This window comes from Mesoplodon mirus (genome assembly GCF_964341445.2).
Source record: "Mesoplodon mirus genome assembly, chromosome: 4".
Classification (NCBI taxonomy): domain Eukaryota; kingdom Metazoa; phylum Chordata; class Mammalia; order Artiodactyla; family Ziphiidae; genus Mesoplodon; species Mesoplodon mirus.
This window is the reverse complement of record NC_138979.1, coordinates 52,510,780-52,524,822: the sequence shown is the minus strand read 5'-3', so window position 1 is coordinate 52,524,822 and position 14,043 is coordinate 52,510,780. Positions and strand designations below refer to the sequence as shown.

The 14,043-nt window shown below is 35.3% G+C and overlaps 1 protein-coding gene and 1 pseudogene across 3 annotated transcripts in view; one reads left to right on the top strand and one right to left on the bottom strand.

Moving 5' to 3' along the window:
• The window catches only part of VPS13C (vacuolar protein sorting 13 homolog C), a 177,828-nt gene that overhangs the window by 94,111 nt on the left and 69,674 nt on the right, over nt 1-14,043 (top strand). For both annotated transcript variants that reach the window (XM_082618382.1, XM_082618381.1), the window contains exons 35-41: nt 682-790; nt 7,290-7,426; nt 9,127-9,283; nt 10,247-10,326; nt 10,822-10,881; nt 11,583-11,739; nt 13,521-13,637. In XM_082618382.1, coding sequence (XP_082474508.1) covers nt 682-790; nt 7,290-7,426; nt 9,127-9,283; nt 10,247-10,326; nt 10,822-10,881; nt 11,583-11,739; nt 13,521-13,637 — 817 coding nt within the window. The remainder of the gene's footprint in view (nt 1-681; nt 791-7,289; nt 7,427-9,126; nt 9,284-10,246; nt 10,327-10,821; nt 10,882-11,582; nt 11,740-13,520; nt 13,638-14,043) is intronic.
• LOC309802654 (intraflagellar transport protein 88 homolog) lies at nt 2,438-6,014 on the bottom strand (annotated as a pseudogene). The gene has a single exon. The product of its transcript is annotated as an intraflagellar transport protein 88 homolog (transcript).

The following is a 14,043-nucleotide window of genomic DNA, read 5'->3' as shown; positions in this document are numbered from 1 at the left end:
AAATGAAATGTGGAATTTTTACTGATTGTTGTAAGGAAAATTTCAGTGTGATATTGTCCAACAGGATCTTTATTAATTTTAGTAGAATTTAATCTTCAGTTAAATGTTACTTAGCTTTTAAATTTGTTATGTGTACACGTTAGCAGAGATCTGTTTGTAAATTATTTATTAGTGTATTATAATTATAGCTCATTCTATATATTATATACATACCCTTTTATTTTAGGGATATCTGAGTACCCCTCAGATAATTATAGCATTGAGTGAAATGCCTATTTTTCATATTGAAGGTGGCCTTTTTATTACATTGAAATTGTTATTGTTTAAAAAGTAGAATTTATGTGTGTTCTGAAAGTCACTTATTTAAAAAAGTGATCTGATTTCTTTAATAATTATTAACTTTCACTAAGGGTCATCATATTGGTTAAGTAGATGAAACTAATATTGACTTGTAAATCACATTGTTTTTCTCCAAACACTGTCTTATATTTGAAAATAAAATTTTTAACATGAAATAAGTAGTGAAATACTTGAGTGTACAGTGATTATATAATTTTGTAGTCAATGTTAAGAGTATCCTGTCCTTAGTGTTTTGTTACTAAGGATTTGTTTTCCATATTAAAATTGTTTCATTTTAAAATGAAATATCTTTTTCTTTTCTTGGAATATCATATTTCCCAGGTTAATCTAAATCAAGAAGATCTTAATCTTTTATTTAGAATACTAGCAGAAAATCTTGGTGAGGCTACTGAAGACTTGAATAAAGTGAAACCAAGAGTGCAAGAGACAGGTAAGAGGTTGACAGTAGGTGGTATAATAAATGTTTTTTTACAATTTTGTAGGGGAGACAAACAATAAAAATGAAGTAAATAAACATATATTTACAAATTGTGATTTGTATTACTAAGAAAACAAATAAGATGCTATTGAATAAAACCATAGTTTGCTTTTAAGTTGAGTAAAGTCAGTTATTTCTAAGTTGCATGAGTTAGGAGGAGGCCATAAAGAAGGGTTTCAGATCAATGGTGAATTCCTGGAAAAATTTTTGAACTTGCATGTATAGAGAAAAAAACATTTTAAGTTGGCACTAGGCTATGTAGCATACTTGATCTGACTCTTATTTTTTAATTTTTTTAAAAATTAAAAAAAAATTTTTTTTGCCGTACTGTGAGGCATGCAGGATCTTAGTTCCTTGACCAGGGATCAAACCCATGCCCCCTGCAGTGGAAGTGTGAACTCCTAACCACTGGACTGCCAGGGAAGTCCCTTGATCTGATTTTTAGCTGTACAAAGTGAAGTGGTTGATAAATTACCACTGAACAAAGATACTGAAAAAATTGTACAGCAGTAAAAATGCAAATAGTATTTAAATTATTAGATACAGTGGCCCTTAAAGGCAAAGTAACTACCAGACTTATTTTTTAAGCTGTTTTATATGTACACATATACACATACACAGTGTATCTTGGTGTTCATTCCATATCTATATATATGCTGTGTATAGATCCGACTCATTCTTTCTAATGGCTGCTTGGTATTAAATTCTGTTGAAGTATCATAATTTAGTTAGCAAATCCCTATTGATGGACATTTCAGGTGGTTTTCAGTCTTTCACTCTTACTATGTTGCATTAAATATCCTTGTACATACACTTTTTTACAAGTGCATGTTTATCTGTAGGGGAAATGCAGGACTGCTGGGTTAAAGGGTATTTAGTTTTTATTAAATTAAAATAATAATTGAATTCAATCAATACATTTAATAAAATTAATTTTATTAACATTTTGACAGATTTGCCAGTTGACCCCCATAGAACTTATACTCATTTTGTACTCCCATCAGGTGGTTCTTCTGTGCTTTTTCTAACACAGTGTATTATCAGATTTAAAAATTTTTGCCAGTTTGCTGCTGAGTGAAAAATGGTATCTCACTGTACTTTTTCAATTTTAAAAAACGTTTTTTACCTGAAACTAATGTAATATTACATGTCAATCAGGTCTCAGAAAAAACCCAAAATACTGGGGGGGAAAACCTTTTTTACAGTGTGTTAATACATATAGTAAAGTGTGCAAATCTTCAGTGTACAATTCAGTGGGTTTTTATATATGGCTACACCAGTGTAATCACCATGATTAAGATAATAGAACATTTCCAGCACTGCACCCTTGAGCTCTCCCTATGCCTTTACCTATCAATACCAAACACCCACCCTGCCCCTGAATCCACCCAGAATTAAGTACCATTCTGATTTGTAATATCATACATTAGTTTTGCCTCTTTTTGAATTTCACATAAAAGGAATCATAGAGAATTTACTTTCATTTTTGGCTTCTTTCTTTTTTTTTATTTTCACATGTTTTTATTCCATTAAAAGCAAAACAAAATCTAAATCCATACTCATAGAACAGAATACACTTATTTAAAGTTTTGACAGTGTGCAAAATTAAAGTTTGGATATTTAATCCAAACTTTAACATGAGTATTCTCTTGTAAGGCGATTTCTTTCCTTTAATAAATAATATATTAAAATATATATTATTCTGGAAGCAAATCATCTCCTAACTGTTCATCAGCAAAATCATCCTCGTTGACTCTCTTTTTGGCTGCGGTTTTGGGTCTTTCTATTTGCGGGCCAAGCGGATCCACATAGGAGGCATCTAGCTCCTTGTTACTGCTGCTCTCATAAGGCTCATCTGTCTCAGGCAGGGCTCGGAGCTGGGCGCTGAGCTGCTTGCTTCTGCTACCAGAGCCACACTTCTGGCCACTGTCACTGCCAGCGCTCCTGTCTCTCCTCCCATGGGAACCCCCGCTGCCATCCCTGCCAGACTTGATGTGCTGTTCCCTGATTTCTTTCATTTTTTCCAATCTCTTGAGTTTTGTTGCATATTCTTGAACTTCATTTAATCCAGTGTCTGTGCAGAGATGTACCAAGAAACATAGACATTCAACATTTTCTGGAAAATTTCTGTGAATATCTTTGTAAGTATCTAATGCTTTTTGGTAGTTACCACTTCTTCTAAAACAACTAGCTACCATCAGCTGCCATTTCACCTGTGTAGGCTGTATAAGAGAAGCTCTTTCAAAGTACTGAATGGCTTTTTCACAAAACTGGGTTTCAATGTAATAGGCCGCAAGCCGCTTGTTGACTTCAGTGTTGGACGGGAAATACCTATATGACTCATAGTAATATTGGAATGCTTGGGATTTATCCCCCTCAGTGTCATATAATCCTCCCAGTTTAGACAAAGCTCTGGAGTCAGTTGGAACAACACTGATCAGCTGCGTTAATCATTCCATAGCTTGATTGGGATCTTCCATTAATTCGTATACATTTGCTATCTGGTAAAGGACTTGGGTGCTGTCTCTTAGGACTGCGTGAAGTTTCAGGAAACAGTCCAAAGCTTCATCAAGCTGGTTTAGCTTCTTATAGGTAAGGCCAATATTATAAAGTGCTTTAGTACAAGAAGAATCATTTCTTAGAGCCTCATTTTAGAATTCAGCTGCCTTCTCATAATCACCATTTGCAAAAACTGTATTCCCTTTATGAGTAAGAGCTGACGGATTATATCTGTCAGAGTTCACAGCTAAATCTGCATAGCTACCGGCTTCTGCAAATTCATTTTCCAAATAATGCAGGAATGAGAGGTTGGGTGCAGCTGCACTCTTCACTCTACTGTCCTTTCTTTCAAACATTTTAAAGGTCTCTACAGCTTGATTAAAGTCCTTTTGTCTCAGGTATGTAATTGCGTTATTTCCAGATCATTTGCCAGCTCTACATACTGAGAAGCTTTCACAGCTTCAACACACCAGTCATAACCTACAGCAAAAGATGTTTCAATTACAGGAGCAATGAGTTTTGCAACTGTCATGATGTATTTTTCTGCCATGTCTTTCCTTTCATGTTCCATTTGCCTTAGATGATCATTTTTTATAGATTCAATCACTAAATTAGTATGTGGGTCATCACTTGGTGAAATGTATTTATCATCTTCATCAGTTTCTAATGGAACAGCAATCAAGTTTTGGAATGCCTTCTTTTTTTCTCCATCTCCAACAGCAAAATAACTAAGAATTAGGTTGAAGCCTGCCTTCAGATTTGGTGCCATGCTCATTATGTGCTCAAATAAATTAATGGCATCTGAATACTGCCCAGTTTTTTGTTTGTTTGTTTTTTGTTTTTTTGCGGTACGCGGGCCTCTCACTGCTGTGACCTCTCCCGCTGCAGAGCACAGGCTCCAGACACGCAGGCTCAGCGGCCATGACCCACAGGCCCAGCTGCTCTGCGGCACGTGGGATCCTCCCAGACTGGGGCACGAACCCGTGTCCCCTGCATCGGCAGGTGGACTCTCAACCACTGTGCCACGAGGGAAGCCCTGCCCAGTTTTAATAAATGTTAACCCAATGTTCTGCATAATTTTAATCCTCATTTCTTTATGGACACTTGGAATTTGATCTAAGGCTATTTGGTAGAATTTAATGGCTTTGGAATAATTTCTTTGCTTTAAATAAATATTTCCCATATTCACTTTCAACCGTCCTGCATTGCTAAACATCTTATTTTTCAGTGTAACTTGATAGGTGTTTGGTGCTTCAGCATACATTTCATTAGCTGAATATTGACTGGCCAAGTGGAAAAGAACTGATTAAATTAAATCCAAATTGATGTTTTCTGGACTTGTAACTTGTTCTCCTTGTTTCACCAGGACTCTCTCTTTTCTTCCTGCATCTTTTGCCTTTTCTAAGGCCAATTTTAAGTCTCCACGACTGTTAGCAATACAGCTTTCTTCTACCGACTCATTTACTTTCTTCTCTACTTGTCTCATCTTTTCTTCTCGGCTGTCTTCATTCCTGGCCTCCAGGGGCGGTGCAGGGCCCCACGACTGACCGAGGGGGTCGAACGCAGAGCCTCTCAAAGCTGCTTTGGTAAAACCAGCTGCCCTCACTGCTGTCATGGGTCTAGTAACTCCATCCTGAAGAGCCCCTGCATTGGTCTTCCCACTGACAATGCCAGGGATGTCTTGGACCCATACCCAGTAGCTACAGGTCTAGCAACCAATGTGCTTGGTATTTTAGCAGTTACAGGAGGTCTTCTGCCATGACTAGTTCTCACAGCTTGCTGAAAAGCTGTGTCATTCTCCAGTTCCTCGGTATCATATGTTGGATTGTAGTTGTTATAGCCAGACTAAAGATCATCTTCATCTGTCTCTGGGGCGAGGTATCCATTTTGCATCATTTGTACCTCCGTGAGAGCGGGCCGAGCTCGTGCCTCCGCGGAGTCTTGCCCGGGATTTTGGAGCTTCGCGTCACGAACTCGGGGTCAGGGGCTCGAGGGCCGCGCGTGGCTTCGGGCGGGGCGGGGCACGGGCCGCGGGGGCAGAGCCCCCGCGCCCCGTCCCCACGGCCCCCTCGGAGGGCGGCAGGCACCCGCGCCGCCCCGAGCCCTCTCCCGTCTCGCGGCGAGGGGGGCAGCGCGACCGCGAGCGTGGTGGGGCCGGCGCGGCCTTTCTGGGGCTCCGCAGAGAGCTGCACGGCTGCAGCGCTGCCCACGCTCGGATGCCTTGGCTTTCTTTCGTTCAAATTTTGTGGGATTCATCCATGTTGATGTCTATAGCGCTAGTTTGTTCTTTTTATTCCTGTTTCCAGTATTTGACTATCATGAGTGAAATTGCTATGAATGTCATTGTACAGTCTTTCGGCACACTTATATACTGTTTTCTTTTGGACATACAGCTAGGAGTAGAATTACCGGGTCATATGTTAGCTTACATTTCGCTTCAGTAACTTACGCCAGGCTATACTGAACAGTTTTCCAAGGGGTTGAACCAATTTACTTTCCTACTAGCAATGTATGAGAGTTCCAGTTTTTTCACATTCTCACCAGTGCTTGCTATCCTCAGTCTTGTAAAATTTAGCCATCCTGGTGGTTATATAGTAGTATGTCTATGGTTTTTATTTGTTCCCTGATAACTAATGAAATTGAAAACCTTTTCATATGCCATTTGGTTATCCTCTTTTATGACATGATCATTCAAGTCTGTTGACCATTATCTTTACTGAGGTATGGTCTTTTTTCTAATTGGTGTATAGGAGTTGTTTATTCATTCTGGTTAGGAGCCCTTTGCTGGTTGTATGTGTTATATGTATACATGTTAGTGTACGTGTAGAAATATCTTCTCCCTATCTGTGCTTTACCTTTTCACTCTCTTAATAGGCTTTCTTTTAATAGAATTAGTTAATTTTAATGAATTCTAATACACAATTTTAAAAAATGATCAGTGCTTTTTTTTTCCTATTTAAGAAATCTTTGCCTGTTCCAGGAATTGTTTTGTAGAAGCAAAATATTTGGTAGAATTATTTTCCCTCAATCACATTATGTTTGGAACAGTGCTGAAATAAGGTGATAGTTAAGAAACCTTGCCCTGTGCATTGCTTTCTCAAAGGTAATAATTAACAGCAGTGGTTTTCCATATGGAAAACACTAGACAAGGTACTGAACCTGTCTGGACCTCAATTTGCTCATATGTGAAATAAGGACAGTGTAAAGGTTTTACCTTAAAGTGTTGTTATAAGAGTTAAATGAGATAGTCTGTGAACATCTGTTAGCACAACATCCAACACAGAGGTTAAGTACTTTGCAAGTGATAGCTATTATTAGTGTTGTGTATTACAGTTTAGAAAGCAATTTTACTGCATTTCAGGATACATGAATTTCAGGACAACAGGGTCATATTCATATGGTTTTACTTTTGATTCTTGGTATGGCATAAGAGGCTTTAACTCCCCCCCCCACCTGCCCCTGCTTCTTTCATATCAAGCCTTAGCTCTTATTACCCTCCTTATGATGTAACCATATCAAACTGCATTCTGTTTGCAAAACCTGTCCTGATGTGTTATCTCTCTGTGGTTTTCTACTGCCTCTTATTTTATTCTTCTCTGTGTGAGGAGCTCCTTCAGTTCTACTTGAATTATAACTCTCCTAGTAAGACTTTCTTGACCTTCTCATGACAGTGTCATGCTTAGTTCTGTGCTTTCTACGTACTTTATCTAGAGACTATTAACATTTGTCCATTTAATGTGACTAGGTGGGGCCTTCTTATTTTGTTTGTATTTTAAGTATATATGTTTCTTCTACTAAGCCATGAGCTTTCTAAGGGCTAGAGCTGTGTATGACTGATTTGTGGATTTTCAATGCCTAAACCAAGTCCAGAGTACTTGTATAAGTCCTTGCTGAGTATTCATGTAAGAAATGTGTGAATAGGAGTGAATGAATTTCTTTTAAACATCTTTAGGTGAAACTAAAGAGCCACTTGAAATCTCTACATTAAAACAAGATACGCATGTTTCACAAGATAGTTTAACAGCTGGAGTGGAAGAAATTAGATCTGTAGACATCATTAATATGCTGCTGAAATTTGAAATCAAAGAGGTGTGTAATTTTCATCTGTTTTTATAAAATGAGGTGGATAAATAATGGATATTTGGAATTACCTGTAATAAAGTAAACTTGTAGATTATTGATATGGATAGAAAAAGCTTACAAAGGCTTTTTGTAATTTGTATGTAGAAATGTTTAAAAATTTGAGAGTTTGCTAAAGATGAGTTGTATTTGGGGGATATAATACTTACAGAGAAAATGGTAATATGCCCTGTAACAGGCTTTTCAAATGATTTTAGGACAGTTGGAATGTGGCCTGCTTTGGATTTTATATAGGGAAGGCAGGAAAGGGAAAAATGACAGAGAAATTCTTTGCAAATTTTAGAAACCATTAATAGAATAAAACACAATATGCCTACATTTTAAAATGTTATATTACCATTACCTGCTTTCCATCTGCAGATTCTTAAGGTAAGGTTAAATGAATTTTCCTCTTCTGTGTTCACACACATGACAGGTATTCATTGCATGTACTAAGTGCTAAGGATACAGAAGTAAAAGACATAAACTCTGAACTCAAACAAGAAAACAATTAAAATTTTTGTTAAGTACTCCCATTAAAAATGTGCCCAGGGAGCTTGTGGCAGTGATGGTAGGAAGAGGGCATCTAAGCAGTCTGAAAGAGTCAGGGAAGATTACCTGGAGGAAGTGAGATTTAGTTGAATTTTTAAAGGAGAAGATACAGTCTGAGGAAAGGAGTTTAGGAAAGGGGCTGGGACAGGGTAGAAAGAGGGACAGGCATACACGTGTGTATGTGGGAAAGCATCGTGGATACAGGGACTTAGAAGAACTTTCTCCAAAATCCCTTCATTGTTAAATAGCTGTGCAGAGGTTATGTTCTATCTTTGAGTCAAAAATAATAAACTTTTGAACAAATGAGTGCTACTTTTTTGATCTGAAATATATGTTTTGAAACTAACTTCCTTCATGCTAAATCTCTGCTGTTTTTCTGGTTAATGTTACAGTTATTGAAGATTTTTAGGCTTTGATAATTGAAACATTGATAAATGAATAATTCTATTTGCAAATGGGTTTCATTAACATATGTACATATAAAACCTGTAAGTCCTTTTTAATATTATTTGTAATACATATAATTACAGTTCCCTTCCCTTAGGACAGTGATTAGGGTGGGGGGAAGCAATTTGCATCCTCCCCTCAAGCTGATAATTAGCATTGTCTGAAGACATTTTTGGTTGTCACTATCCAGAGAGAGAGTGGGCTACTGGCAACCAGTGGGTAGAGGCCAGTGATGCCACTAAACAGCCTACAACGCATGGGACTACTCCCCACTGGAAAGAATTATCCAGCCCCAGATGTCAGTGGTGCCAAGGTTGAGAAACCTTGCCTTAGGAGTAGTTTAAAAATTGACTGTTTATCTCAGACTTTCAGATCTAGTCTGACACCATCCATTAGACTAGGACTTCTGGGAATTAGGCAGAACAACTTTTTTTTTTCATAACTATCTTGAAATCCATTAAAATATAGTGACAGTACTTTAACAGTCTTAAAAGTAAGTAGGCCTTCCAAAGTAAATAACCCTAGGTAATTTCCAGGCACAAATAGAAGTGAACATCTTTACGCTGTGTGAATATTTTGATAATATCATTCTGGATGATTATTAAATTGTTAACTTATCTTCAATGTATATTAGTGAAATAGTTTGTGGTAATAATGGTACCTTTTTCTAGGTCGTGATTACTTTGATGGAAAAAGCAGAAAAGAAAGGAAGGCCTTTATGTGAACTAAATGTCCTGCAGCTTGGACTGGAAGCTAGAGTTAAAGCCTACGACCTGACTGCTGAAGCTTATCTAAAAAAAATTAGTATGCGATGCTTTGAGTTCACTGGTAAGTGTGAAGTATAGTCTCTGTAAACTGTGCATGTAATAGGCAGATGGTCACTACCTTTTTATCAACATGAAGCATATTTATTAGTGTCACCATAATTATTCAGTTAGTTTAAATTTATTACATTAATATAAAGTAATTTGATAGTTAAAATTCATTATGTAGTTATTTATCATAAAGTAAGTCTATATCTAAATATTTAGCACAGAGTAGAATATATCTAAAAGAAAAATGAGGCATATGTCTTCAGTACATAACGCTTCAGTACTTATGAAAAGCAACATTACATTATAACTGTGCTCTGAGAACAATACCCAGGTATAGAGCCCAGGGACCCTTTTTGAAAGGTGAGTTAATTTACTAGGAAGTAACTTCTTTTCTTTGGTTTTTTATTTATTTTAAAATTACATAAGTATTTTTTATTTGTGTTTAATGACATTAATATATACTTGTAAAAAATAAAAATTAAACAACCCAGAAATATATAGAGGAAAAATTTAACATCACCTTGTAGTCTCTTCAGCCTTTCAAATTCACTTTCTAAATTGCACCAAGCCAACTTTTAAAGTTGTTCTGGGTGTTTAAAGTTTATAGGAACTCTGTGGGGTAACTTTAAGTAAAGCAAACTTGTATTGAGAATAATCACTAGTTTAAGTATTTTATAGCTTTGTTCTTTAATATATTATGATTTGTTCGAATAAGTAATACCAGTAGTACCAAATGTTATAGCATTTATAATTGGCCAGTGCTGGGTTTTTTGTGTTTTTTGGAGTTTCTTTAGTTTTTTTTTCAAAGCCAGCTTTATTGAGATATGATTTATATACAGTAAATTCACCCATTTTAGCGTACAACTCGGAGTTTTGACAAACTTATATTTGTGTAACTGGCTGGTCTGTTTTTAAATACATTTGAAATGTCTAAACCACTTAATAATGGATCTGCCCTCTCTTTCTTCTCTTTTAGACTCTAAAGGAGAACCTCTTCACATTATTAACTCTTCTAATGTAACAGATGAACCCCTTCTGAAAATGTTATTGAAAAAGGTAGTTTCATTTCTAGGATTCTTTAATATTTGCATATATGAAATTATGTCATTCCCCTGTATATAATATCTTGGTTTTCTCCCCTAAAATTTTTCATCCTAAACCTGGTTGATTATAGTGATTTATGCAAGCATCTGACAATCCTGGATAATTTCAGTAAACTTCTGAGTTAATCCTATGTTTTTGAATAAGTAGATGTATACAAAGTTCCATTGTAATTTGAAGCAAAATCTATTATAATTTAGATACACTGACAGTTTCCCCTACCTTTAGCATTTCCTCCCAAGTAGGATAAGGAGTTCGGGTTTTTGCTTCTGTAGAATATAAGAAATGCTTACGTGGTCATGTTTTTGGCATGTTCTTCTTTGCCTTTAAGAAATATGTTTATAGTGTTTTCATAGCATACTTTGAAAAGTAAAGAATATATATATATTTTTTCAGTGTGTGAATTTTTAGTGTTTGCAACCCAGTGGCTTTGTCCTCCATTATTTGTAGGCAGACAGTGATGGACCAGAATTTAAAACCATCCATGACAATACCAAACAAAGACTTCAGGTAAATCTTTTCTAATTCACTATAAGGTTAGATTATATTGATTAAATCTAGCTTCAAAGCCATCTTCAGTTGTGAGATTGTGAGCTCTAAAATTAGCATAAGGGTGGTAATAATAATAGGTTTAATTTTGTAGATAAAAAAAATGGATGGAGAGTTGAAATAAAGTTATTACAAAAGTTGATTTGATTTCCTAAAAGACTCCTTGTTTCCCAGATATAAATTAATGATTCCTTGTTGTACACAAAGAAAATATTGTTTAAGGAAATTTTGTTCACTGTGGTTATTTGGCGTAGTGTTGATGGAAGCATTAAACATTTGAATGAATTGGCTTTAGGATTAGAAAAAAATTAAGGGTAAGGCTAAAAGTATGGCTCGGTACAGACATTGGTCACCATCCATTTGAGCGTGTATAGTCTGTCTTGGGACCATCTGTAAGGGGACCGACCAACCTAAGGCTGATAATACTTCTTGTATCTTTACTTAAAGCCTATCAAGTTCCGTTGAGGTTAGAATTATTGTTGGGTGTGGGAGTGGGCAGTGTTGGTTTATTGTCTGGTAAAGGTTGACAAAGTAATAGTGAGTTCTTTCTCAAAAAAGAAGTCCTTAGTTGAACTATTCTTGTGCTACTTGTATACGTTGAGGTTTGACATAAAAATGTTTCTATATCTGAAATCTGCCTCTCTAATTGTTCATTATCTTAGGTTTCATTTTCATCCTTAAACTTGGTTCTTCATTTGGAAGCTTTACTGTCCTTCATGGATTTTTTATCATCTGCTCTTCCATCCTCTGAACCTTCTAAGAAGGAATCGGAGCTGAAGCCACTTATGGGGGAGTCCAGAAGTATCATTGCCAAAACTGGTATTAACTTTTGAGTCATGGTTTAATACTTTCTATCTGAACTTTAATAATCATATAATAACATGTATTTTCAAGCTAAGATAACTGTTTATCACCTTAATGTTTTAGCTGCTTTGACAGATGAGGTTGGTTTCAAAAGAAAGCAGATTTTATCCCTATGGTATAATAGGGTAATTTAGTGAGAGATTTTAAATAAGTGTTTAATATTAATCACGTATTTATATTTGATTTCACTGCCTAGCTTTTATGTAAAATAAAGTTGTATGTACTTTGCATTGATGTCTCTGTAACCTTCACTCCAGTGAAAGTGAGAAAGGAAGTAATTAAAATATGAACACAATCATGCATAGTAACAAAGGCCCATTTCAGTCAGTCAGTTAAAACTACCTGGTGCTCAACAGTTTTCAGCTTTGCAAAACACAAAAGGAACAATCTCATGGAAGAGACAGACTCACTTTGGTTTCTAACCAAAACTGTATTTAAGTCACATAGAGATATGGGCACATGCCACAATTTGTACCGTGAAATATTAGATGTGGTGTAGCGTGAGTGAACATGTGCCTATTTTTAAGCCAAATATCATTTTAATTATTTTTCTTTCATGTCATATGGTGTGAGTATCTAACATCTGGTAATTTAATTTTCAGACCATTACCTAGTTGTATTATATCTATATTACTGGCATCTTTAAAATGAAAACTGTTAGTAATATTAGATCTGATACAAGGATGAGATTTTTTTTAACCAGGGAGCAGAGCAGTATTTTTGCATTAAACTAGAGTAAAAGAGTTTTACCTTCTTCGTCTTTAATGTACTTGTTACGTTAATATCCATGGAAATACTTACATAACATATACATACATACACACGCACGTGCACACAGTTGAATAAATGAAAAAGCAATGTTTAAGCTCACAATAAACTACAAAAAATAGTAATCCAAAGAAACAATCTTCTAGTTATGCCAAATAGCTGTTGTTTATGGTTTGATTTTGCTACTTTAAATCTTAAAGGGGAAAAAAACCCTTTTATCATCCTGGTGATTAAGGACTGATGTCCCCATACTTTGACAGCTTTATAGGAAAAAGTGTTTCCTTCAGTCAAGACAAATCTCTAGGAAATCATATCTTAAATTTATCAATCAGGGCCTAGACTAAAATAGATTAAGGGAATCCATTTGATTGTGATTTTTATACACGTGCACAGACACAAATACACATTATAAAATAATTTTTTGTTTTTTTCTTAACTTTAGCCCTTTATGTTCATCTCTTATAGAACTTTTTTTAGGATTCTTCATGGAGAAACATAATATAATCTAGGGAAGTTGTCTCTATAGTTAATAACATGTATGTGTCATAGTTAATAATACATATTTTACTGTCATCACTATTTCAATTTTTCATGAAATATTTTTCTTTCATCTAATATATGATATGAAAAGGAGTTCCAAATCAAAATTTAGCTCTTTTGGAATCTTAGAATTCTAATATAGGGGGTTTCCTTTTTACCCACAAGAAAAATTATAGTAAAGTTTCCATCTAGCAAAATTATACTTGTAAGGTGCTAGTAAACGTTGCCTTTATTTTTAATTTGGATGGAAATATGCTACTTTCTGTCTGATTGGCATTTTAAAATAATATTAATTATATGTAATCTTAATGGAGACCTTTTTGGTTCTTCATAGTTCATAATGTACTTTTATTTTAGCGATTTGGGGATTATTTTATGTTATATCATCTTTGCACTTTGCTAATCACTAGGATTCTATTACTTTTCAGTATCCAGCAATACTTCTCAAGATGATGTGTTTGATTTAAAGGTCATAGCTGAATTAAATGCATTTAATGTCTTTATCTGTGATCAGAAGTGTAATATTGCAGATATTAGAATACATGGTAAGTAACTTTTTCTTGGTGTAGGTATTTCTGTTTCTTTACATAGACCTTCAGGAAGAATGAGCTTGTTGCATGGTAGATTTCTCATGAGTCGTCTTTTGGTTTACTTACATTGAAGATTCTTGCAAACTTTTCAAAGATGTGCTTTGAAATGTTAGAAGTAAATTTGTTATGATTCATGACTGATGTGAGACATTCCTTATGTTTAAAAATTTTTTCAGAATAAGTCTAAGGCTTAATCTCATGTTCTGTTTGCATTTTCAGAATAATATAACTTTAAACTGAGAAATGAATATCATAACATCTCACAGAGTAAAGAAAATGTCATTATCCTATTTCCCTTGTCTTTTGTGCTTATATAGCATCAGGAAGAGAAGTTTCTAAAAGAAATTTTGTAAGCTTTACT